We start from the raw sequence: 26,857 nt of genomic DNA on the forward strand, positions 1-26,857 counted from the left end.
GCCTAACAGATTTACGAAAATAACGTTGCCCTTCGAAAACAGTGTAGCAAATTGTCTGCCTTGTCTCAGCATTAGATGGTTTTGATCAAATGTTTTTTCTTTCTTTTTAACTTACCCTATTAAGTAGACATACGCTTCGTAACCTTACGTTTGTATCAACTTTCTTTTTTATTTCTTTTTTAAATCATTTATTTCTAAAGATATCTTAATGACTGGATTCAACCGTTTTCTGGTAGCCTATGTCTGGCACCAAGTGCTGTTTTTCACTATTCACTAATGTCGACCAGGAGGCTATGCCCTATATTACATATAGTGTACATTTCATTTCATTGACTATAATGCGTATTCTGAAGATAACTCACAAAGTTAAACTATTATTATTATTGTTCCGATGTAGTAAATATGTGTTGTTGTTTTTTATCTGGTGGGAATTATATGAATGAATGACTATAGATTATTTTCTCCTTCTGTGCATTATTGTGCGTACTCTGAAAACAATTCATAAAGTTATATAAACTACTATTATTATTATTCCGAACTGGTAAATATGTGTTGTTTTGTGATCTGGTGGAAATTATAAGAATGAAGTCGATAAAAAAACTCAAGTCTCTCAGCCACAATTTGATCTTGTTTCAGACAAAACGACAAACATTTATTGCTGACAACGTTAAAAAGTGAACCTCCTTAAGTGTCTCCATTTGCAAAAGCATCAAGTAACTAATCTTTCCTGAAAATGTGTTAATTATTGTGCTGTAACAGTGCATACCTGCTGCTTCATTACATATTTTTGTCACTGTGACCAGGTAGCCTATGGTAGCTCAACTCAAGTGGTATGTTTAATATTAATGTCCTCACAGCTTTCCTTTTATTATCATCAATTAAATTGATTGCTTTGTGTGGAATGGATGTACATTACAATAACTGTAAGAGCTTAAACATCACAATTCAGATAAGCAATATTAATAGGAAAGTCATGGAATAATTATTCTAAGCTACAGTATCTTACCAGTAGCCCTAAATAATTTTGTATACACCCTTTATATTATGTACAATGACTTTGGACCAAGAAGGGTGTTGACACAAGCCTCGTAAATTCATTTTGCACGGTCTGCTATTGTTTTTCAAAAGATGTTGAGTCTGTTCCCTCCCTTGTGGTATAGTTTGAGCCAAATGGTCTTATTTCAACTGGAGGGCTGTTTTCTTAATAAGGCAATCTGGCATAAAGTATGATGTAAATACCAGGAGGAATAGGAATGTATTGATCATGTTCACATAATTACATGTCAAAGGAAAAACTACTTATCACATATTTAGAATAACACAAGTATCGAATTCTTAACCCTGTTTCTCAATAATGTATCACTATTTATCATGATCTATCACCCAATCACTATTTTTATGTAGAATAAATAGAACAATAAAGAAACACACATTATTATTATGTAGGCATTGAGGGTATCTGGTAAATGAATGGATTACTTCTTCTTTTGGGTACATTATGTCCAATAATATGATTCAAAAATATTGTTTTCTTGTGCATTTCTTGGGAACTAGCATCAACGTTGAGGACTGTTAAGCCCTGAAATCAAGAAGACTTTCACTTTGAGGTTTTACTTTTGTCTATAGTGCAATCCTGCTCCCTGCTGGTCATGTTGGTCAGTCCTGAGCAGGGATGAAGAGCCCATGCAAGTCTATGTGAATACTGGCATCAATGGAGGCTCGAGCTATTTCTTCAAAAGTTTTCGCGTTGAGTACAAGCATGAAGGAGGATTCCTTTGGATCGGAGGATATAACCGAGGACAAAATTACACCTGAAAAACAGAAACCATGAGATATTTCAGATTCCCTGTCTCATTGTGAACACACTGTATTACCTATACCAGATTGATTACAAACAACCTGATTTTACCATCATCCTCCTCCACAGCTCCAGGTGAAGCCACAAAGACAGGCTCTGAAGGGTAGCAGTTGTCTTGTGTCCAAAACAGATGCTTCCTGGTCACAGTGTCCACCTTTGCAATCTGTGTACCCAACATCACAACATATAGCAGCCTACTAAAACAAAACAGATGAAAGTAACATTTTCCATTCATATAGGAGCATTTTTGCTGTTTTTGAAAACAAGTGCTATACCAGAGCCTTACCATATTTGGCTGTGGAGACCACTCCACCCTTGAGCCATAGAAGTAACGGTACTTCTTGCCATTGAATTTGTAGTTGATCCCCGGCAACTCCAAACCTGATTGACAGTATGCACACAGATTAAATTTCGACTGTGAAGTGACATATCATCATTTGAAACATGCTGTTTGAAACACTGTGTATTTATGTCAGCGAAGTCCTACCTTCAAACACAGTGTCAGAACCACAGTAGATAGAGCCATCTTTCTGGGTTACTGCTGTGGCAGTTGTATCTGGAAGTGTCACCAGGTTAGTTCCTGTAGGAGTGTCCTGGAACAGAAATTCAACCAGCTATCATCAGTCTCAGGTCCCTTTTATAGGATTTAGTGAACCTTTGACATGTATCCAATGAGATGGTTCCAGGACAAAGCAGAGTGGTTGCTCTGTACCTTCTGCACGTTCAAAGGCAGAACAAATCTCTTAACAATGGGTGGGGAGAAGCTCTTGTTGTTCTCAACGAACTGGCTGGTCTCCTGTGTCATGTTCTGAATGTAGAACATCTCGTAGATGTTGCTTTCTTCGTAGATGATCATGTCGAACACCACGTGCCCCTCATCCTCGTAGGCATTGACGTGGTGGAACACCATCAGAGCATCGGTGTAAAACTTGGTTGACACAATCTTGCCCGTCTTCCTGTCGACCAGGTGGATCAACGTCTAGAGCACCAGCAGAGAGATGAGTGTGTCAGGTGTGGGTTGCCATACTTGGGAGGTCATGACAAAAACGAGAAGCACTAAGGGTCGTATCATTATTTGATGAGAATGTAGAAAATAGAAGAAAAAGGGGTGGTCATACAGTATCTTCTTTGTCGTATTTGAGGCAGCTGCCCCAGTTGACCCCTCTGAAGTAAGCTGTTGCCAGGCGGAGAATGTCCAGTTTGAAAGGCTGCTCGATAAAAATTATGTAATTTTCCGTCATGCCGAAGCTATGGTAGTAGCTGGGGAACAGGGTGGAGCGGAAGGGGATGGAGCACACCTGCTCCACCTTTCTCAAAGCGGGCTTCTTACTGTTTTTATCTGGAGGGGCAAGGGCAATGTATAATATAATGAATGATTATTCAATTTCAGAATTTCTTCAATGAGTTAACAACCCTTGTTTTAATTGCACACAAATGACTGAGTTGAAATGCTGGTGGGGGGAATGGAGGTGGGATCGACACCTCACAGTGGGGTAGTTAACAAAACTATTCTGTTCACATCTGTTGGAGAGGACTGGGAACAGATGGAGTTATATCACTAGAAAGCCATGTGTTTGTGAATGTTACATTCTTTTGTGGAATCTACAATGCCTATTACTATTTAGCTCGTACATTTCTGTATACAATCTTTATACTTTATTATGGCGGAACCAGTAATTCCGGAATTATAGTAGAATAACATCTGGAATATTTTTCACAGAGAATCCTTAAATACACCAATATCTAAATAAATTTACTGAGTGTTACTCTCATTGTACATTATGTACATTTAAAGAGCTATCAACATTAAATCCCAGGATACAAAATGGACACCAGCATTACAATTGTTACATTGAAGAATCATGTTATTGTTGTCCGGTCTTAATACCTGAAGCATCAGCTGGCACCTTAAAGATGACGTACTTGGGCCTGCCAAAACTCATGAGAGCAGTGCCCATGTTGTACGTGTTCCCCTCCTCATCATAGTGAGGGTGTGCTGTGGCCAGGTTCAGAGCTATGTGGTTCCTGTAGTTGGTCTGAGGCCCAGATGCAGAATAATTTAAAAAGATTAACAGTTTATTCAAGTCATGCCAGATTGCACTTATTTAACAGGTATGGTGTATATTTATAAACATGCAGTAAATGTCATGCATAAATCAAAGATAATTATTGATTTTCCTTAGGTTAGCTGTCTAGATTTGAACTTACCCTTCCAACTGTTTCTAAGGTCATGGGGTCAATTTGATTGATGTAGTTAACTTCTGATGAGGCATAGTAATCTTTACCATACCTAATGATGTTTATTAGGTTGTTATCTGTGAAGTCAGGGATGATGTTGCATAGGTGGCTGAATGTTCTGACACAGAAAGACAAGATAAAGGTTTGGAAAAATGCACATTTAATGTGGTGGTGTGTGTTTGCAAGAATTGAAACACAAGATTTCTGGACAAGATCTAAGACATGAAAAATAAATATGTGGCAGTGAGCTTTAAATACCTAGAAAATATATTTTTGCAAGGGTCTGGGTAGATCATCGTCCCAAATTCAGACACAATTATCCGGTTGGCTCCTGTGTTTTTCTTGTAAGTTTCACTGTTTAGGAACTTACTCCTGTAATAGACCTCACCTTCAAAACACATTAAAACATTTTGGTCAGCTAGAGACTGAGGCATAAAATGTCTTTATGCATTGTGTCACTGTTATTCCTCTCTTACCATCTTTGAATGTGAAGCTGTGAATTAAGGCCATGCCATCAAACCAATGGTTGTAGGCCATATCCCCCACTGTGAACTTGCCGGGTCCATTACGCAGCAAAGTCCCTTGTAGCCACTCAGGAACAGCACCTGTAATACAGATCACATAGGATATAGAATATCACATATGTAAATTATGCACGTTTGTGGTGTGTGTTAAAAAAATTAAGTGGGAGTGATATGATAAACACATTTAACGCAGGCCCAAACCTAATACGCGTATTTTTTTTCACATTTTCTGCGGTTATTCAGACTGAAAATCTGCGGTATTTCGCTAGCCTTCCTGTTCTTGTTGGAGCGAAGATGTCCCACAACAGTGTGACGCCGAATATGGTTGATTGAATGTTAACTTTGCAAAAAAATTTCCATCCCTCATGAAGATCGCCTGAAAACTCCCTGGACCTGTCTCTTGCTGTAATTTTGGTCGATAAGTGTTTCCATTTACTTACTTACTTACTTACTTACTTACTAGAAAAACTGAAACATTATGGCATAAGAGCTTACTCTTAATTGGGTAAGTAATTACTTAGAGAAAAGGCAACAATATGTCCAAATAGATAGTAGCAAGTCACAATTGGTGGAGGTAACATATGGGGTTCCCAAAGGCTCTGTGCTGGGCCCCATTGTTTTTTCTGTTGTACATTAATGATATATGTGATGTTTCCAAAACATTACATATAATATTAATTGCGGATGTGGGAGGGTGTGCTCCAACTTTAGGGGGATCACACTCCTCAGCCTCCCTGGGAAAGTCTATTCAGGGGTCCTGGAGAGGAGGGTCCGCCGGATTGTCGAACCTCGGATTCAGGAGGAGCAATGTGGTTTTCGTCCTGGCCGTGGAACAGTGGACCAGCTCTATACCCTCCGCGGAGTCCTGGAGGGTACATGGGAGTTCGCCCAACCAGTCTACACATGTTTTGTGGATTTGGAAAAGGCGTTCGACCGTGTCCCTCGGGGGCTCATGTGGGGGGTGCTCCGAGAGTACGGGGTACCGGATTCCCTGATCGGGGCTGTCCGGTCCCTGTACGACCGGTGCCAGAGTTTGGTCCGCATTGCCGGTAGTAAGTCGAACTTTTTCCGGTGAGGGTTGGACTCCGCCAGGGCTGCCCTATGTCACCGATTCTGTTCATTACCTATATGGACAGGATTTCTAGGCGCAGCCAGGGTGTTGAGGGGGTCCGGTTTGGTGACCTCAGGATCGGGTCGCTGCTTTTTGCAGATGATGTGGTCCTGTTGGCTTCATCGGGCCGTGACCTTCAGCTCTCACTGGAGCGGTTCGCAACCGAATGTGAAGCGGCTGGGATGCGAATCAGCACCTCCAAATCTGAGGCCATGGTTATCGACCGGAAAAGGGTGGAGTGCCATCTCCGGGTCGGGGAGGAGATCCTGAACCAAGTGGAGGAGTTCAAGTATCTCGGGGTCTTGTTCACGAGTGAGGGAAGAATGGAGCGCGAGGTCGACAGGCGGATCGGTGCGGCGTCCGCAGTGATGCGGGCTCTGCATCGGTCCGTCGTGGTGAAGAAGGAGCTGAGTCGAAAGGCGAAGCTCTCTATTTACCAGTCGATCTACGTTCCTACCCTCACCTATGGTCACGAACTATGGGTAGTGACCGAAAGAACGAGATCGCGAATACAAGCGGCCGAAATGAGCTTTCTCCGCAGGGTGTCCGGGCTCTCCCTTAGAGATAGGGTGAGAAGCTCGGTCATCCAGGAGGGGCTCAGAGTAGAACCGCTGCTCCTCCGCGTCGAGAGGAGCCAGCTGAGGTGGCTCGGGCATCTGATTAGGATGCCTCCTGGACGCCTCCCTGGTGAGGTGTTCCGGGCACGTCCCACTGGGAAGAGGCCCCGGGGAAGACCCAGGACACGCTGGAGGGACTATGTCACTCGGCTGGCCTGGGAACGCCTCGGGGTCCCCCAGGAAGAGGTGGTGGAAGTGGCCGGGGAGAGGGAAGCCTGGGCCTCCCTGCTTAGGTCGTTGCCCCCGCGACCCGATCCCCGGACAAGCGGTAGATGACGACGACGACGACGACGACGACGATTAATTGCGGATTATATAAATGTATTTTATTCTGGTGACAATCTGAAACAACTTTTGGATACAATGGAAAAAGAGATGGTAATACAAAAAAATTGCTTTGATTCGAATAAACTAACATTAAATATAAGTAAAACTAAATTGATTGTATTTGGTAATTGTGCATTAGCTTGTTTGTTAGCTCAACTCAACTGTATGAAACTAAGTTGTTTGTCTGAAATAAACCAAACTAAACTAATTTTGCCTCATACCAATGCTTTCTATTTGAAAATCCGCAGGTTTGCGTCGGAATGCGCCTGCGTATTAGGTTTGAGACACCAAGTTGAGCAATAATAAAATATTGCAAGAAGCTCTGATCATATTTGGATTGTTGTTGTCTCATGAATTAAATTGCGTTAACATTTGTGACTTATAAGTGCATTATAGGCTACAGTTAATAATGTCTTAACTTTTTTTTGTCAACATTGCATTTATTTGATATCCTGAAACTGGCAGCCTGTTGGGAAAATGTGATAAAGTTAAGAGAACTGTGATATGACGTAGAGAAAGATAAAAGTGAGAACAACTAAGAAAACAGAGTAGCTTAACAAAAAAGATACATAGTTGTTTTTTCTTTGTTGTGATGGAGCCTGTATTATAACTGTTGCCTAAAAGAAAGAGAGCTGTCTTTGCACCTATCAATTATCAGATGCTACGTTACCGTTTTAAAGCTAAACCATCCATGACACAATAATAAAAAAATTAAATACATCTGAAAATTAAATGTGTCGTTTGTTTTAGCATAGATAGGTCCAAGAATGACATTCGCGTAAGCAAACTATTCATTTTATAAGGTTACAATTGACATTACGAATGAAATACAAATACAGCAGACAAAGGTGGTTCCGCTTACCTTTTATTTCTGCCTTGACAGGTACAGGAGTTTCAGATCCGTTCTTTGCAAATACAGCCTGCATGTTTTATCCGTCAACTTTCGGTGCTCCTGCAGTAACCAAACTGTGTTCAAAAAGTTGTGGTATAGTTTTCTAGTTGAAGTAATTATTTTGGTTGCTTCCCCACTGATCCTAAGGATCAGTCTCTTGACTGTTTATTCGGATGATTACATAATTGAACCACATGGTGTAAATCCATGGTGGGCAACAGTCCACTATGGGTGTTATCTACTCTCTGCACAATTTTAGGTACATGTTATCCTACAGCATATGACAACGTGAGATCTGTTAAATTGTCTGATTGTCCTTATCTAAATCATATTGCCTTTAAAGAACATCTTTCTCATTTCAACTTAAGATAACACTTCAAGAACCACAATGGTGTTTTCACCTTATGCAGATTCAGAAGCAAGTGTGTCTTTATGCTACGATTGTGTTTTTTAAAGGAATAATTTAACTAAATCCCAATTACCAAATTCCACTACGCAAATTCCAGATATTTAGTTACTAAATGTAGGAAACTGTGGATTTTGAAATAATGTGTAGCCTACATTTTGCCTGTATCTATGTAAGATATAATTGGTTAGATAAGTTATGGTTTATGGGGTGTAACTAAACCGTCAATGATTAACCATAGTTATGTCTCAGTGGTCAGGGTCAATAGTACAGAAAGCAGAGGAATGTTTGACATTGAGAGGATATTAAGACTATTTGAACTTAGACAATTGGCCTTACAATGAATGGATATTCAATCTCAAGATAGCTTTCCACAACTTCACTGTTATTCAGAACTAAGGTGCTGCAAGTATCTGCGATCAATTTGTGCTGACCTAGCAAAAAAAGAATGTGTTTGAATAACAACATCCACGAAATGACAAAAAACAAGCCCTTACTGATGTGTTTGGCCACTGTATGTCCATTAATCTGTTGCTGCCAAAATACGAAGCTTATCTCTCTCTCTGCAGGATGTGAGGTGCTACGTGAAGTGCTGGTTCATGCAGATGAATACCTAGAGAGCAATGGTTTGTTGACCAAGGGGGCTGAGGCCCATTCACCACAAGCTTGTGCACTGACTGTTTATCTACCAGGATAATGCATCTGTAGGGACCCTAACAAAGAACGGCAGACAGTCACACGTCCCACTGAGGGCCAAAAGGCTGAAGGATGTCAGAGATGCTGATGTCACTCCCCTTTAAATAGAGTATACCTCCAGGTCGCCCACAGTCCAGGTGAAGGGCAAGATGGAGAGCATGTCTCTCACCCAGCTGCTACTGAGCACTCTCTTCCTTCTCTGTCCATCGGCTGCCGAGGAGGAGACTGAGGCTCTCTCCTGCCCAGAACACCAGCAGGGCTTTGATCGCTCCTGTTATGAGTTTGTGGGTCTCCGGCGTTCTTTCTTTAGTGCTCAGGGTTGGTGTGAGCGAGGTGGAGGACACTTGGCATTCATCCAGAATGAGGAAACCCAGCAGTTCCTTCAGAAGCACCTGGAGTCTGAGACGGACTGGTGGCTGGGCCTCGCCCCGGCCTCTGCAAACCTCACTTTGGATTCTTCTGCCGCTGAAGGTAAGTGGAAAATCATGTAAATGATGCATTGGATGAGCCTTTTATGGGAAACATTTTGCAGGGCATGTTTAGATATTTTAGAAAGTATAATGTGTAAAATGAATATCTTGTGTGACATGTTCATGTCAAATTTGATGTAACTTGTTTAGACAGAACACTAGAACCTGTTAATATTCAGAGGTTCTAATGTGATTAAGTGGTTGTCTTGGTCACTATCTTTGAGGTCAGGTGACCACGCTGCTGAGAGATAAAGCATGTGGTCATGTCCTTTTGCTAGGAGACACTCTCATCTGGATATCTCTCTGTAGCAGCAACCACCTTGTGTGGAACTTCTCAATCACTCGAGCCTTCCAAAGGCCAGCTGTCCAGACAGCTGATTTACACTGGCTCTTTTAATAGCGCACACAAAAGACCAGTCCTTATCAGCCATTCACTTGCACTCATTAGAACACAACCATTGTGTCTGTATTAACAACCCCACTATTCACATATTCCGAAGTGATGTACAGAATGTCGGATAACAGATAGTAGGAAATGGCCGATGTTTTGGTCGGATCAGTATCTATAGATGTCTTATTATTCAAGTTTGTTGTGTTGTCCCTCCTCAGGGCCCCTGTCGTGGCTGGATGGGTCAGATGTCAGCTACTCTAACTGGGTGAGCAGTCCAGCTCCAGGGGCTGGCTGTGCCCACATCCTCAGAAACTCAGGCTTCCAGTGGGAGGCCACAGCCAACTGCAGCCAGGAGTTCACCTTTGTCTGCGAGTTTGGTTGGTATTTTTTGTTGTTTGTTTGCGTGTGGATAGTATGAGACAGAGAGTAACATCATATCACTGAATCCCATTTATTGTCCTTTTACAGAGTCCGGTCGCACTATTGCATGTGCACACCACAACGCCACACTGCAATGTGGTTCTGGTCAAGTGATAGAGGTTGATGACAGCTTCTATGGTCGTAAAACAGCTCATTACTGCCGTTTGAGCCCCAACCCTTCACCCACATCCACACAGGAAGAGTGCAGCTGGATGGATGTTGTCGATTCTGTAACAGGTATTTTTTTTAAGATAATATAAGCTCTACATAGTCCAATATTTGGTGCTTTATTGGTTTCAGTATGAATCCCAATAGAAACCAGGTTTGACATTGTTCCTTTTAGCTCAATCATATACTACAGAACATTTGACTGCAAATCAATAGGTCCTAGGTTCAAATGAACCTTTGCATGCTGCTTTTGATAAAAGCGTCTCCTAACCAAACATGTAACAAGAATAGTGAATCCAAAAACAACAAAAGTTGTTTGTGCTCCAAAGAAAAACATTTTTGCAATATACCGAAGATGTTGATACACAGGGAGAATGAATAAACCTATGCATTGAAAAGGCATTCATTATTTGGGTAACATGAATCACATACTTTGCTGTCAATATTGACTCATGCATTAAAGCTATTGTTAGCTTGTTCTCGTTGTCTAATGAGTCATGTACAGAATAAATGTCTGGACAGTGAGTCATTGCGATAACTAAACAATATGCAACATACATATATTATGAAGATGATGATCATGTGATCATATTGACGGGGATAAAGATAACAACAATAATAATATAGGATATTGATGGAGCACAAGGTAGTTACATAATCTACAAGTTGATACTTGCAAATGGTTTAGAGGAGATATATTTTTGTGTTTTGTAAACATCTTGTCTGTGACATTGTAGGAGATTGTCATGGGCTGCAGGTGTGCCAGGCTGCTGTAGATGTGACCTCTTTTGGTGAACCCTGTCCTGGACTTGGAAGCTACTTGTCTGTGGAGTACCACTGCAAAGAGGGTCAGACTATCTATCTCTCTCTCTCTCTTTCTCCCCCCTTCCCCCTTTTTACTGATATGAGTGACTGTAAGCTATGTGGCCTTCACATAGTGCCTACGTGTATGTTTGCACGTGATCCTTCAGCCTCTTATCAGATGGCTGATATGACTGATTGATGTTCCACACCCATGTGATGTAAAACAGGACTGTGTTTGATCATTACAAATCTCAACTCAAGTAAAAGAGCTCTTTCTGACATATTGCTTTATTGTTGTTTTAAATTAGCTTTCAACTGCTACTGGATCATCTTCAAGCCATTTCTCTTGTAACATTTGTCTCTCAGGTCTGAACCTGTTAATGAGCAATTTGGCAGCAGTCTATGATGACGTGACCTTTACAGTGAAGTGGCTCCTCCATCCATTCCAGGGCAACCTCAGCTGCTCCCTGAGGGCTGGAGATGGACACAACGTTGACCCCTACAGTCCGAAGGAGTGAGTAATAACGGACTGTCAGTTCATTGTCTGCTACATATTAGCTGGCTGTAGCTTTTCACAATCATCTGTCTGTTTATTGTGTTTCCTCACAGGTTAGAGAGCAGGTTGTTGCAAAACTTCATGATTTTTACTACCCACAAATAAATAAATGGTACTACTGTATATTTTTCCCATTAGGTTAGAGAGCAGTGTGGTTCATAAATACAGCCATCCAGGAGTGTATTTGGTTTTGGTGGAGTGTAGCACCAGTGAATGGCATGTTACGGTTCAGAAAACCATCACCATTCAGGAGCCCGTCGCAGAGTTTGGTGTCATCAAATGCTACAGCCAAAACCACTCAACAGATGGCGCCAACTGCAAAGGTCTCTATGGGAGCCTAATGCGAATCCAGGTAGAAGTGGAAGCTGGTGGGTATTAATATAAACCTAAGACATCACACCTCAAAGTGTTGTCTATGTGACACACAAGCAAACACCATACGGTCATTTTACAATGAGCAATGTACATGGGTGGGGGACACCATGGGCTCTGTAAAATCACAGGATGCCCACTTCTCCATACTAGACAATACAATTGCTATAAACCAATACTATGCAGAATTTAACAGTTCTCAGTGACCAATAATTTTAAATATTCCAAACTTTCTGTCAACAGGTACAAATGTGACCTATAGAATCCAGAGTGGGGACATGTTGGTGTCTCACTCCTCTGTGGTGAGAGGAATCGTTCCCCACAACATTACAGTGGCTCCAGAGGTTCAGGAGCAGCTCGGGTCTGGCTGCCACCAGCTAAGCCTGAAGGCGTCCAACGGGGTCACGACCCCTGGAGTGTCCACAGAGCTGCAGGTGTGCCTGCTGGAGCCAGTGGAAGGCTTGCAGGCCTCCTTCCTGCTAGAGGAGGGCCAGTGTCCAGACTCCCACCTCCCCATCAGTGTCTCTCTGGAGCGTGGAGCTCCAGCACAGCTCCTGTTCTCTGTGACTGGAGACAACAAGACTTTCTCTGAGACCAGACACATGCACAACAGCAGTCTGCAAGTCTACAACATCACACCAACAGTACAAGGTAGTGGACCTTGACATCTGCTTCCCAAATAACAGTATCTAGTAATTAAATGAATTGTCTGTAAAGCATTGAAAAATGAAAGGTAATGTAATTTTTTACACTTTTTTTCCAGGTAGTTTGGAGATAACAGTTAAAGCCTGGAATGTCTTCTCAGACATGGTGGTGGAGGTGAATTTGTGGAACGTCACAGTTGCCTGCAGCAACCTTTTAGACCTTTTGCATGACCATGGAAACACGGTATGTTTAATTAACAAGCTAAATGTGATATTTAAGCATGCAGCTAATTTTAATCATGTAAATGTACATATTAATAGCTATTTGTAATGTACATAAATACATGTCCATAAAAATCACACATTTTGGTTAGACTATTATTTGTTCAATATAATATATACTTGTGAATATATATTTTTACTTCAGACAGGGCATGTCAGAAAGCCTAGAGCTTATTCCTTAAGGATAACTTCAACTCCAGATACCCTTGTTGACTACAGTGACAGCGTCATGATGGCAGTAACTGGTCTGTTTGGGCTGGCCAGTGGAAGGTGGAGCAAGTTTGAATGGTCATGCAGTAAGTGCTAACGGTTCTACAGTGTTAAAAAGTACCTATATAAAAACATATAAGCTTTTTTTTAGGACAGATTTTCTATAGAGGATTATACAGCACTCCGTCCTTTCAGGGCTAAGGGTTTGGTTTTCTAAAAGTCTCCCTTTTGCTCTACAGAGATCAATTGCAAATGCAATGACATAATGAAGAAGAACAAGGAAAGCACTCTTGTCATTGACAAAACATGCCTTCCTGATTCGTTTGCATTCAGTGAATTCACTTTTGAAGTGAAGCTGAAGTCATTCTTTAACAAATGGTACACCCTAACTTCAGCATCCAGATGCATATCTGTAACTCCTAAGGAATTTGTCAATGTCAGCATCAGGTACGATAGCCTCTAACCAATTCCTCCTTGTAATTAATCTTACAAACCTCAACAAAGATCAGCAGCAGAGCCGGCCCGAGTCATAAGCGAACTAAGCGGCTGCTTAGGGCCCCCGTGGCCACCAGAGGACCCCCAAGAGCACATTAAATTACAGGTTCATTAAAAAATTATATATATTATGTTTATGGCAATTCTACAAATTCGGAGGGGTCCCCAAGTCTATTCTGCTTAAGGCCCCTTAAAGACTTGGGCCGGCCCTGATCAGCAGTTCTGTGTTCTAAGTAACAACATCTCTAAAGGTCAATAGTTGATGTCCAAATGTTCAGAATGTTTTGCATCAACTAGTTTGTTTCCCTTCATAAGGACTTAAGAACACCTATTATAACCATTATTTGGCCTCACATTTATGTTGACAGTTGCAGTGATTGTGACACATCACAGGATGTAAATCTAGAATTGGACTGTGTCGGGAGCTGCCCGAAGGTGGTTTGGCATATTGAGGACCCAGGACCTTTGACTGTAAGTCTGAGTTTACGAGAACACATAAAGCACAGGTAGACTCAAAAGTAGAGCACAGAACCTGAGTGAATGAGCTAATACATTAACGTGCACGTCTGCTGCTTGTCATGTTTGATATCACAGAATAATGGCTGTGCGGAATGAAGATACTCATGACGTCATTTTGAGTCTAGAAACTTTGTCCTCCAGGGTGACCTGAAAGAATGCTACACCAGTGCAGGGAGAAAGCCACTCATTGAGAAAAAAGTCGGTGGCAATAAGTATAGGGTGGCTGAAAAATATCTGCTGACTGCAAAGAGCACGTTTCAAAATCTCAATGTCATCGCTTATGGTGAGTAAAAGGCTGAAAGCCATTGTCATATTTGTTTGTAATGTTTTGGGGGCATTCCATTCCCATTAATGTGAAGTGATGAATACTCTTTCTTTTTTTATTGCCTGCTGTCTCCGTTGCATAGGCGAGACAACACGTGGCTTTGCCAAATACACCATACAAATACCAGGCGTAACGACTCCTGTTCCTGTCATCAACACCCAGCCTGCCACCACCCAGTCTACCACCACTCCCACACCCCCTTCATGTACCATCTCCCCACAAAACGGCACTGTCCTAGATCCATTCAACATCAACTGCACCGCCTCCTCCTTCTGTTCGTCAGGCAACTGCCTGTACTGCTTCAGGATAAACAAAGGTCTGGACGGTGCATTGTGTTGTGAAAGCATTGGTGCAGCTGTTCATGTTGTATCAGGCTTGGAACGTCACTATTCCTCATATTACAGGAAATCGTCTTCGCTGCAGTTCTGCAAATGAAGTAAAGTCTATTTACCTTCCTCTGGGGGAGGAAAGCAACAATTACAGTCTGTCCGTGGTGGCAACAGTCAAAAACGGGTTCGCAAAGACACGCACTTCCATCACCACGCAGGTTTGCCCGTAGTCATCCAGCATGGAAAGTGTAACGTACTTCAATTCCCTAGACACACCTACTTACCTTGAGAAGTTACATTTGGAGCTGTTCTGGTTGTCGTGTGAGCAGGTGCGTCCAGCCAACTCCAGCTCTACAGTGCAGGAGCTCCAGTCTGCAGTGGTGGACTCTGTAGCCCAGCTGCAGCAGCAGGGACTGCTCTCTGGAGAGAACCTGGGACAGATGTTCCAGTCTGTGTCTGACATGTTGAACAACGGTGGGGTCAGTGCAGAGCAAACGGATGCTAGGAAGAAGGTAGGTGAAGAAGGACTCTGACATCTCCTTTGCCTGGCTAGAGGACATCGGACAGGCCAAAAGGGGGCGCATTTGTGTGATTGCCTCTTCCTTCCACGTGGTGTCCTTTTACGTGGTTTATTGGATTATTGGAAGGAGATCTAAGGTAGTGTTTCATAAACTGTCTTTAATCCAGCTGCGAGAGCAGATGCTAACCAGTATGAATGAAGTGCTGCAGAACTCCCCAATTAACTCCACCCAGGAGGTGCAGGTAACTGCAGGAGCTGTGGTGGGGCTCACCAAGAAACCTGAGGAACTGACCCTGGCTGCTCAGGTACACCCAGAACACCACCTACCACAACAATACACTTATTATGATAACATCAAGTCATGTCATAAGTTAACTTGTATGTGTTTCTGGGCGCATGTGTGTCTTCCAGGAAAAGGCCAGTTCCCTGGTTGCAGATCTCAGCTCCTCCCTTCTATTCATGAACGTCAGTCAGGAAAATGGAGGTGACCAGGTGGTGAATGCCGCCTCTCCCATAGTGGAGGCGGCCAGCAACATTTTAAAAGTCTCTTCTAATGTAAGAGTGACAGAATGTTTATGTAAGCCCAATGTCAACAATACAACAGCTCTTTTACTACTTACGGTCCTCAGTCAGCTCAATAAAACGTTTTGTCGTTTGCAGAAAAAGATTTCAAATGTTCTTCTCGATGGAATGGACAATGTGCAAAGTGCATTGTTGAATGGGAAAGTGATTGACCAGGGGCCTTCCATTGTCAGCATGGAAAAGATCAGTTTGTTTGTCAACAGGTAAGGGAGTGGTGGAAGAGAGTTGAAAACAAACTCAGTATGTTTTCACAGTCTGTGGTTATGTCCCGTACTCTGTCTCTTTTCAGAGTGTCTCCGGAAACCCTTCAAATGCAGTCGATCATCGTTCCCAAGAACACCTCCTCCAGCTTCTCCTTCCCTCCGCTGCCTGCTGACGTCCTTTCTCTGGAGGAACCTGTGGATGTGCGGGTAAGACATCCAGATTGTGGGTGTGAATTTATGTGTGGTTCACCCCTGAACTCACAATCTCCCTTCTGACTTTACAGATGATGAGTTTTGAAAGGAATCCATTTTCTTGGAGTAAAGAGGCTGACATCAGCGGTGCTGTGGGGTCTGTCTCTCTCAGCAGAGAAAATGGCTCAGTCATCCCCATAGAGAATCTGACTCATGAGATAGAGGTCAGATTAGACATAACCACTCTGCTGTTCTGTTGTTGACATGTTTAAAAGCCCATTCACTTAGATCACTGTAGTGTATGATGACCTCTGTTGCTTCACAGATATTATTGCCCAGGCTGGATGGAGAACAGGTGAACAGTACAATCTTGAACCTGAGTAACTACAGCACTCTGAAGATCAACGTTCCTTCACCTGATGTGACGCTGGTGCTGAGGATGGAGCCATCAGAGGACTTGACCTTTAACCTGTTCCTGGGTGACAAGAACTACCCCACCACAGAGGATTATGTAGCTAAGACTCGGATGCCCAACAATGGCACGATACAAGGTGATGCACCTGCTCCTAAATGCATGACAGAAAACATCTGTGATCATAATGTTGAGTTATATTATATACGATAAGTTTGTTTATGCTGTACAATTTGCTTGTTTCTTTGGGTGTTTTGGGTACAGAGGAAAGGTACATATGGGTGCTGGCTCCCAGTGATAGAGGAGGACATGTTGGGGAGCACTATCTTGTGGTGCAACCCATCGTGGAGGCAGGGGTTAAATCAGTAAATGCCAGCGTGTCTGTCACCTCCATTGCCGCCCAGTGCAAGTATTGGAATGAGTCTCAATCAGCTTGGAGTGAGGCTGGCTGCAGGGTAAGTACATCACACCTAATGAGCAACTCCCAAATTAATCAATATTGGTGTAATTCTGAAGGCTGATCCGGCTCTGGTCATTCCAGGTTGGCCCTCTCACCACCCCGTTTGTCACTCAGTGCCTATGTAACCACCTGACCTTCTTTGGAAGCTCTTTCTTCGTCATGCCCAACGTTGTGGATGTGTCTCGCACCGCAGAGCTCTTCTCTACCTTCACTGAAAACCCAGTGGTTGTGTGCTTTGTGGGCGCCATCTTTGTAGCTTATCTCCTGGTGGTCGTGTGGGCACGCAGGAAAGACATCAAGGATACTGCCAAGGTCTCTCTCAAAAAGCCTTTTTGTAAAAATAAAAAACCATAAAGCAGAAATACTATTGTTGGTGTGGCAATGTAACATTTTCAGTCTTTGTATGTGTGTAAGATACCTCAAATTGTGTCCAGGTAAAGGTAACAGTACTGGAGGACAACGACCCTTTGGCTGAGTATGGTTACATGCTAAACATCAGCACAGGACATCGACGTGGTGCCTCCAGCTCAGCTCAGGTCAGACAGCTTCAGAGTCCAGCCCCCACAACAACAACAACACCCCAGGGTGCCACAACAACTCCAGCTCTCTCTCGGTAACCTGTTTCCTCTTTACAGGTAACCATGACTCTGCTGGGCACAGAGGGGGAGAGCGAGCCCCACCACCTCACTGACCCTGACAAACCTGTGTTTGAGAGGGGTGCAGTAGATACCTTCCTGCTGACCACCCCCTTCTCCCTGGGGGAACTGCAGAGCATCAGGGTGTGGCACGACAACTCTGGAGAACAACCTAGCTGGTAGGGAGTGGGCAGGAAAATCACATGTTGTTGAATGAAGAGAGGAACCAATACATTCACACACACTCTTATGGTGTATTTCAATATAACAACAACAACAATAATAACAACAACTATAATAATAATAATAACAACAATAATAGCATGAATAATTTGAATTAATGAATGTATATACCGTAATACAGATATTATCCAGATGCTCAGGTGAAATCATGTTTTCCTCCAGGTACATAAACAAAGTAATGGTGCAAGATTTACAAACTGGACAGAAGTGGCACTTCCTCTGTAACTCCTGGCTTGCCATCGATATGGGAGACTGCCTTCTGGATAGATCCTTCCCTGTTGCCACTGAAATGGATTTGAAGAGATTTAGGTGAGATGAAAAGAACCCTCTTGAAATTGATCTAAGAACCCGAGAATACCTCCTCCATGATGTCTTCAAGTACAGTTTCATATCGATGGTATACTGCATCTTTTCAGTAACCTGTTCTTCATGAAGACAGCCAAGGACTTCCGTGATGGTCACATCTGGTTCTCTGTGATCAGCCGTCCTCCAAACAGCACCTTCACATGTGTGCAGCGAGTATCATGCTGTTTTTCTCTGCTGCTCTGCACCATGTTGACCAATATCATGTTCTATGGCATCCCGGCTGACCCCTCTGAACAAACAATGGACCTGGGTAAGATTTTATCCACAGTATTGGTGCTCCACAGCATGTCTGGACTTAAGTAAGGGATAATGCCCGACGAGGTGTCCAATATCATCTGATAACGGACGATGCGGAGGCGTGAACCGTCCGACGCGCAGCGGAGGTCCGTTATCAGATGATATTGGACACCTCGAAGGGCATTATCCCGCTTATACCATGGTCACTTGCCAACGATTTTTTTTTTACAAACATTAATTTATGTTTTAAGGCGTTTTGCAATAGAAATCTAACGTTTTTCAACGTTAGCCAACTCTGATATTTATAGTCGGCTCAGCTCATAGAACCAACACCGGCTTTCCTTTGGCTGAGTTATTAGCCCAAAAGCTAACGTTATGCTAGCAAGATTTAAAGGCAATAACATTATGTACGGTTGACAAACAGTAAAAATAATTTTACAGTATGTTTGACAATAATATTTGCTAGCTAACCAGCCATGTCACTGTCCCAAAATCAATATCAAGATTTTCACGAACATTATCGCCCATATACTTGGGCCGCAGGGCCAAGCATGTGGAGCGAGTTGAATAGCAAATGGCTGTGAGATGATCGCATCAAAGTTTTTTCATTTTTTCCAAACAGTGATTATACTTTGTCAGTATGTTTAACAACAAGACTAGCCAGCTATCGAGCCATGTCATTGTCCCCAAATAAAATCAAGATTTTTAAGAAGAAAATATCTGGCCATGTGTACAGTAGAGTTGCTGCTACTGTACTGTCGTGTTGGCCGCAGACCAACTGAAGTATATTGACTAGCGAGGTGAATAGCGAATGGGATGTGAGATGAGCGGTTATGTGACACTGACACACAAAATTCAGAAAAGAAACATTTTTCAAATAGGTTAAAATAAATATTGAAGTCACTCATTGTTGTAAATACAAGTTAGCTTGTTAAAGTCTTTAAAAATTGTAAATGGAGGCTTTGACTCCGTCACTGTTGTTATGGTTACTTAGTACCTTTCAGATACTTTGTACAGGCTCCTGTGTAGCCAGCGGAATAATTTAGAATGGTGAAAAGACAGTTTTTCTGCAATGACGCAGTAGGTGTCCGTTATCACCCTATAATGTACACCCTTGCAGCCAATCAGAATCGAGTATTCACCCAGACCATGGTATAAAAGGGATTAATGCTCTCTGTCACTTTGTCCCTATATCTGTCACTCTAAAGGTCACATTGAATTCACCTGGCAACAAGTGATGATTGGAGTTCAAAGTTCTATCATCATGTTCCCCATCAATCTGCTGATTGTGAGTATCTTCAGAAACACCCGTCCCCGAGAGAAGAAGCCTGGTCAACCCAAGACAGAGACCTCCAAGCAGGGGAAGACTGGCCGTGTGTCTCCATCACAGCCTCCTTCTCCACAGATGGAACACAAGGACATCACACCAGACACTGTCATCAAGGTAGACTTATCTGGATCATTCTTTCACCCTTCTGTCAGTCTGAAGGTTTTCTTCAGGTTGCACGTTTGTTCATTTTCTTAGGACATCAAGAGGATAGCCCAGTCTCTCTCCAAAGCCATGAAGAGCCCCATGCCTCGTCTGGAGTTGGAGCTGGGGTCTGGACGACAGGCTGACATCAACATTCTGCTCTCTCTGGTGGAGGACATTATCAGACAGCAGAACCGTGCAGGTGGAGAGTTCTACAATGATGTCTGCAAGAGAGAAGGATCTCTCCTTCTGTCTTTAGGTTCAGTCCAACTACAAGGTAACAGTTTTTACCCTCTAAACATTTCGGTAGGTTGTTGCATCTGTGTGTTTAATTGGAATGCCTTTTCCCTGCTGGTGATTGGAGACACTTAAACTTCACTCGTGAATAATAAATGACTGAATCTGCGTTTGGTGTATTGGATCGGTGTTTAAGCCTAAGGATGTTCTTTGATATCAGACAGCAGCTTGTGTGGGAGCCCTGAGAAAACTGCAGACAGGAGCCAGAAACGGAGCAGCAACAGTCAGTATCTGTACAGGCAGCTCCGCCATGTTGAGAAGGAGTTGAGTCTACTGGGACCCTCTCGCTTCCCTAACCCACACAGCTATCAGCGGGCTGTGCAGCAGGTCCAGGGCATGAAGGGATTGCTGGAGTCCCAGCTCTCTTCCTCCAGCCTCGGAGGGGACCAGCCAGCTTGCAGCATCAGCAGAGCAGAGAGCCTTGACGAGGACACCAGCAAGAGGAAGTGCTGTCAAGGAGGGCTGCCGTGGTGGTTTGTGTTTGTGGGCTGGATACTGGTGCTAGCCACTAGCGGTGTGTCAGGATTCTTCACTATGATGTATGGGTTGCATTATGGGAAGGAGCGCTCCATCAGTTGGCTCATCTCTATGGTCGTGTCCTTCTTTGAGAGCCTCTTTATCACACAACCTCTTAAGGTCAGTCACATCAGGTTAGGTTACAATGATAAATTCCATTATATCTACCTACGTTTATATGACGGGGTTGTTTCATGTGTGTTTTTTCTGTTTTCAAAACAGGTGCTAGGATTTGCTGTCTTCTTTGCTCTTGTGCTCAAGAAAGTTGATCAGGAAGAATATGGTGATCCCAAGGTTGACGGAATTCTCAGAAACCCAGGTACTTAATCTTCAGGTTTAACCATGCCCTCCTGTGGTCGTTGTGTTAACAATGTAGCGCTCCTAGCCCCCTTAAGTATAACTGACCTAAGCCCTTTGGGGCGGAGCACCGGGTTCCTTCACTTGGTGTCTCCCGATGATAAGTAAATCACTACTCCTATTTACCCCCCTGTACATGTTCCCCAGAAATACAGAGTTAGAAACCCATTATAAAAACAAAGGATTTACTTTAATCATAAAGAAAAAGGTTGATTTATAAAGACATACCTATAGTAACTTAATGTGCAAATTACCCAACAAGATACACTTCTTTCTGTGTAGAATATAACTGCATCAAATACCTCACAGTACGTAAACAGGTGTTGACACTGTAGATAACCCTTACCAGACAATAACATATAAATACATAGCTCACAGTTCTTTATGAACATGTACATCAACACCCTTCAAACCTAAGAAATAAACAGCGACTCAAAGTGGGCCCACACACACACATGCAATCCTACCCTCCCACCCCTCAATGCAGGCCTGTGCCGTTGCTGGAGTGTGTACGGGCCTCAAAAAAAAGTTCAACTGGCCACTTCACTCGACTCGGATGTACCTGATCTTGGTCTGTATGAAGTACAGACCTTCCCTTGGTGCTGATGGATCACCCAAACTCCCGAAGAGTAGGTGCACTCTCCGGTTTTCGTGTACGTCTCCAACGATGCCAGAGGAGCGCTTCCTGGGGGCCAAAAGGGCTATCTGGTGTTGATCGTAAATTTTCCCCGGCATTCCAAGAATGTTAGCAATTTACTCGATCACTAAGTAAATAAAGCTACAATGCTAACCATCGTTTGTGGCTACGCGTTATACATCCATCCTAAATAATTTTAATTACTAATCTCCCGCATCACAATAAAACACAGAAAAATTTAACTGTATATCAACAAAATATCAGATGTTGTGTAGTAGTGGGTGTGCCTCCTAATTTAAACATCCAAATAAATAAAAATAACATCAAACATTAGAGAATCCCAGGCTAGCCCTAAGGTCCCTTGGTGCAGCAAGGCACTTTTTGCCACAGAAAGGTTGTAAGCTCCTAAACCGTGCAACGGAACGAAAATAAAAATACAAGCAAAGCAATCAGGACCAAGACGAACATTTTGACATTGTCTATGTATTCCAAATATTGACAAATCCTTAGGGATGGGAAAATAATACATGTATATGAGACAGAAAAATTGTTGCACTCGTCTAAGGCAAGCACACCCAATAAAAAGAATTGTAACCCAGCTGACTAAATAGAATATGTTTTTAAGAGGGCTACAACAATATAGTACAGTATCTGAAAACTAAGAGGTCTAATATAGTACAGTATCTGAAAACTAAGATCTGAACTACTAAGAGGCCCAAAACACAGCCTTTTCTTCCCCCAGATGAAGCTGGTGCAATGCGGGCAGCCAGGAGGGACAGCACATGCAGCTTCTACCAACCCCCTCCTCCAAGTGACATTGAGAAAATGAGGAACAACATGATGAAGGAACAGAAGGTCTTTGCCCTCATCAGGGAGATTCTAAGTGAGTGGGACATCTTATTGTGATGTTGCTGTTTCATCTATTTTTGTGGATGAAAACCCCTTGAAGACTAACTCTGTGTGTCTTGTTCAAGCCTACATGGGGTTTATGTGGATGTTACTCCTGGTGGCATATGGCCAGAGGGATCCCAATGCTTACTTCTTGACTCGACACATCCAGCAGAGCTTCAGCCAAGGAATTTCTGACAACATGAGTCCTGGTGATGTGTTCACCTGGGCAAACACCTCTTTACTAAACAACCTGTTTGGAGAATATCCAGGTAACATTTTCTGCTGTACGTAAAGGGAAATATTCAACTGAAAAGCTACGGCAAATGCCATATGGGAAAAGAGCATTGTCCTGAGCATAATCCCCTTGTCTGAAATAGGTTTCATCACAGATGGGAACTCCAAGCTGGTGGGTAATGCCCGCCTTCGCCAGGTGAGGGTACAGAAGAACTCGTGCCGTGTTCCCCGCTCCATGCGCCAGTCTGTGCCTGACTGCCATGCTCCCTACTCATGGGAGGTGGAGGACATGGGCTCCTATGGGCCCGACTGGAACCGCTCTGTGGGGGACAACTCCTCAGTGAGCCTTCGAAGCCCATGGAAGTACCAGAGCCAGGCCCGACTGAGGTCATATCCTGTCTGGGGTAGTTTGGTTCTCTACAGAGGAGGGGGCTTTGTAGAGGAACTGGGCCCAGACTCATACAATGCCAGCAGGTACAGAGTTTTTTGTACTAAAGTACTACTTCCTTTTAAGTGTAAAGACAACCATGAAGTGTGGTTTCATCCTTGCTATATCGTTGTATCTACAGAACCATTCAGTACCTGTTTGACAGCACCTGGATTGACATGTACACCCGGGCAGTCTTCATAGAATTCACTGTGTATAATGCCAATGTCAACCTCTTCTGCATTGTCACTCTCATGCTGGAGACCTCTGCCGTCGGTGAGTGACTGTGTCTGAGAGCAGCACATGACCTTGTCATGTGGTTTTCACATTAACAAAGGTGGTTCACTGTCTCTCAGGGGCGTTCCAGTTCCGCAGTGAGTTGCAGAGTGTTCGTCTTTACCAATCGACTGGTGGTCTTCACATCTTTGTCATGGCCTCTGAAGTCGTCTACTTTCTCTTCATCCTGTATTATATGTTTGTTCAGGTGAGCGACTGAAGCACACGCTAATGTCAAAGATATACTTTTGATAATATGTTTGTACTGCTGTGAAACAGTAGTGGAACACTTATCTGGCCTCCTCACAGGGCAAGTTGATGAAGCAGCACAAGTGGGGCTACTTCAGGAGCAAGTTTAACCTGGTGGAGCTGGCTATCATCGTCCTGAGCTGGAGCGCTCTGTCTGTCTTTATCAAGAGGACTCTTCTGGGGAACAGGGACATGGCCTACTACCATGACCACAAAGACAAGTTAGTTCATAACTATTATAACTCATAACTATGATCCCATGGTTAGACACATCTCTTGGTTAGCCATGATACTGGCAAGAGGTCATTTGAAAAAGTCTCAGTTATCACTGGAAGAAGCTCTGGATGTAACTGTTAAATAGTAGACTTTATCTTATCTGAATGTGTAATGTGACACCAGTGAAACCTGTTTGAATTCAAAGGTAAAATTCTCATTTATTTGCAGGTTTGCCAGTTTCCATGCTACAGCGACTGCTGATGCTGTGCTTGGCTATCTGATAGCCTTCCTGGTTCTGCTGGCGACAGTCAAGCTCTGGCATCTGATGAGACTCAACTCCAAGCTGCACATGATCACAGCCACACTGCAGAGGGCCTGGACTGACATCTCAGGCTTCCTGGTGGTCATCACCATCATGACTCTTGCCTACTCTATTGCTGTAAGAACACCTCCACATTACTCTGCTAGTGGTGTTAAAGTACGTCTCCCCGAGGACACCATGGGCTTCACCTCATTCGTAGCCTGGCTGCCAGCCAAACTTGGCTCCGCCCACAAAAACATTTGGTCGGGAAGATGGGTCTGGGGTCGCTAGTTTTGAGAAAAAGTATGTCCGAACAGGGGCTGTTCGGACCAATCCAATTGTCAGGGCGGTTTTATACGATGATGGAAAGATGATCAACAGTAATGTAATCAACCACGTCAACAAGAGTTTGGTTAAAACACGCCCCATAGTCGCAGCCCAACGGAGAGGTATCAGACTCATATTCTGACTAGAATTATGAGTATGACAACGTCAGGCTACCGTACTCGTATATATCTATAACATTTCATGACCTGAATGTCTCGCTGTCATTAGATTTGCTGAATCAAATCTTCCTTTTTTTTACAGTGCAATCTGATGTATGGCTGGAAGCTGTACTCTTACAAGACCCTCATGGATTCTGCTCAGACAATGGTCAGCCTGCAACTGGGAATCTTCAACTATGAGGAGGTTAGTCAGAGATACAATAGTTCACTTATATATTAAAGTCATATGGCGTTTTTGTGATTGATTATTGATTGTTGATCTCCACTTCCAATTCAGGTCCTGGATTATAATCCAGTGTTGGGTGCGTTCCTCATTGGCTCCTGCATCGTGTTCATGACCTTTGTGGTGCTGAACCTTTTTATCTCCGTCATCCTGGTGGCTTTCAGTGAAGAGCAAAAACATCACAAGGTACTTTGAGCAAATGTACCAAAATACTTGTACTATGAGACTGGACAAAGGCCCAATTTATCCGTATTCTAACTGACATTAATCGTTGACTGTTTCCCAGCCCTCTGAAGAGGAGGAGATAGTGGACTTGATGCTGATGAAGCTCTGCAGTTTGTTTGGGATCAAGTATAAGAAAGAGGAGAAAAATGACAACAAAGGACCCACCACTATTTCCACATAGAAATCGTATTCTACACAAGCTTGTGCTCCCTGCTGTAGGAGTAGCACCTTAAACAAACACCTGTATGTGACTTGTTGCCCCAGAAGCTATTTGTGTTGTTCCGTGTTCAAATACAGCATTTAAATTTGAGATCTTGTTCATGTCTTGTCTCTTGAGGTTGAATGTATACTTGTAATAATAGGAGACATTATCCAGTGTTTAGACAAGTCAAATGGATTGCTGTATTACTGTATTTTGGGTCGAAATATATATATAAATGTGGTAACATACATGTTAAACTATACTTATCAGTGGTAATCTGTGGAAATAAACTTTAGTGAGGAACCATGATATTTGAGTTTGATTCATTAAGTATTCTGGAGCTTTAAGTAGTATTTCCACAAATCACATACTTTAAGTCTTTCACCTAAACAGATCTGTTCAAGCGTACTTTGAGCTCAGAGCATGTTTAAAAGGTAATGCATGATTGGTGGACACAACGCCAAAGCACTCAACATGCTAAACCATTGTTGGAGACTGAACAGGTCGTTCTGAAAGGCTTGGATGATGTCACTCTCCTTTAAATAGAGTATACCTCCAGGTTGCCCACAGTCCAGGTGAAGGGCAAGATGGAGAGCATGTCTCTCACCCAGCTGCTACTGAGCACTCTCTTCCTTCTCTGTCCATCGGCTGCCGAGGAGGAGACTGATGCTCTCTCCTGCCCAGAACACCAGCAGGGCTTTGATCGCTCCTGTTATGAGTTTGTGGGTCTCCGGCGTTCTTTCTTAAGTGCTCAGGGTTGGTGTGAGCGAGGTGGAGGACACTTGGCATTCATCCAGAATGAGGAAACCCAGCAGTTCCTTCAGAAGCACCTGGAGTCTGAGACGAACTGGTGGCTGGGCCTCGCCCCGGCCTCTGCAAACTTCACTTTGGATTCTTCTGCTGCTGAAGGTAAGAGGACACACAATGGTGTTTTTGTAGATGAAACATATTTTTTTTCATGCTACCGAATGACTAGGATTATATAGAGGGGAACACCATTCTTTGTGGGGTTATCCACTTTCCTCAGGGCCCCTGTCGTGGCTGGATGGCTCAGATGTCAACTACTCTAACTGGGTGAGCAGTCCAGCTCCAGGGGCTGGCTGTGCCCACATCCTCAGAAACTCAGGCTTCCAGTGGGAGGCCACAGCCAACTGCAGCCAGGAGTTCACCTTTGTCTGCGAGTTTGGTTGGTATTTTTTGTTGTTTGTTTGTGTGTGGATAGTATGAGACAGAGAGTAACATCATATCGCTGAATCCCATTTATTGTCCTTTTACAGAGTCCGGTCGCACTATTGCATGTGCACACCACAACGCCTCACTGCAAT

The 26,857-nt window shown here is 43.3% G+C and overlaps 2 protein-coding genes across 2 annotated transcripts; one reads left to right on the forward strand and one right to left on the reverse strand.

The window, feature by feature from the left end:
• Positions 1-1,310: 1,310 nt before the first annotated feature.
• Positions 1,311-7,670, reverse strand: bco1l (beta-carotene oxygenase 1, like). Its single transcript, XM_084682154.1, has 11 exons — positions 7,538-7,670; positions 4,573-4,701; positions 4,355-4,484; positions 4,067-4,214; positions 3,747-3,894; positions 2,977-3,197; positions 2,571-2,837; positions 2,346-2,451; positions 2,145-2,239; positions 1,910-2,021; positions 1,311-1,811 (listed from the first exon to the last, which is right to left on the reverse strand). Exons 1-11 carry the CDS (start codon positions 7,599-7,601, stop codon positions 1,657-1,659), a joined length of 1,575 nt encoding a protein of 524 aa, XP_084538280.1. The 5' UTR covers positions 7,602-7,670; the 3' UTR covers positions 1,311-1,656.
• A 1,148-nt stretch (positions 7,671-8,818) lies between these two features.
• On the forward strand, positions 8,819-25,833 carry LOC146247260 (polycystin-1-like protein 2). Its single transcript, XM_084682852.1, has 41 exons — positions 8,819-9,140; positions 9,749-9,907; positions 9,999-10,187; positions 10,856-10,966; positions 11,289-11,436; positions 11,617-11,846; positions 12,094-12,501; positions 12,614-12,738; positions 12,922-13,072; positions 13,226-13,433; positions 13,850-13,952; positions 14,142-14,283; positions 14,408-14,641; positions 14,730-14,872; positions 14,984-15,166; positions 15,342-15,479; positions 15,586-15,729; positions 15,835-15,959; positions 16,046-16,166; positions 16,244-16,375; positions 16,477-16,702; positions 16,828-17,018; positions 17,105-17,335; positions 17,458-17,559; positions 17,659-17,837; positions 18,064-18,210; positions 18,318-18,517; positions 19,713-19,948; positions 20,030-20,252; positions 20,433-20,908; positions 21,011-21,107; positions 22,525-22,665; positions 22,757-22,942; positions 23,051-23,381; positions 23,477-23,610; positions 23,691-23,818; positions 23,920-24,080; positions 24,304-24,514; positions 24,965-25,066; positions 25,160-25,291; positions 25,392-25,833. Exons 1-41 carry the CDS (start codon positions 8,819-8,821, stop codon positions 25,509-25,511), a joined length of 7,470 nt encoding a protein of 2,489 aa, XP_084538978.1. The 3' UTR covers positions 25,512-25,833.
• Positions 25,834-26,857: the final 1,024 nt, after the last annotated feature.

Source organism: Hypomesus nipponensis, chromosome 19 (assembly GCF_054491055.1).
Source record: "Hypomesus nipponensis isolate SF chromosome 19, ASM5449105v1, whole genome shotgun sequence".
Classification (NCBI taxonomy): Eukaryota; Metazoa; Chordata; class Actinopteri; order Osmeriformes; family Osmeridae; genus Hypomesus; species Hypomesus nipponensis.

What these genes read in the sequence shown, in the direction of transcription:
- bco1l (XM_084682154.1), bottom strand. Translation starts at nt 7,601, where the DNA reads ATGCAGGCTGTATTTGCAAAGAACGGATCTGAAACTCCTGTACCTGTC. An exon ending in TGTCAAGGCAGAAATAAAAG is followed by an intron (nt 4,702 to 7,537) that starts GTAAGCGGAACC and finishes TCTGTATTACAG; the next exon opens with GTGCTGTTCCTGAGTGGCTA. An exon ending in TTCTGACACTGTGTTTGAAG is followed by an intron (nt 2,240 to 2,345) that starts GTAGGACTTCGC and finishes ACTGTCAATCAG; the next exon opens with GTTTGGAGTTGCCGGGGATC.
- LOC146247260 (XM_084682852.1), top strand. Translation starts at nt 8,819, where the DNA reads ATGGAGAGCATGTCTCTCACCCAGCTGCTACTGAGCACTCTCTTCCTT. An exon ending in AAACGGATGCTAGGAAGAAG is followed by an intron (nt 15,167 to 15,341) that starts GTAGGTGAAGAA and finishes TCTTTAATCCAG; the next exon opens with CTGCGAGAGCAGATGCTAAC. An exon ending in TGTATTATATGTTTGTTCAG is followed by an intron (nt 23,819 to 23,919) that starts GTGAGCGACTGA and finishes GCCTCCTCACAG; the next exon opens with GGCAAGTTGATGAAGCAGCA.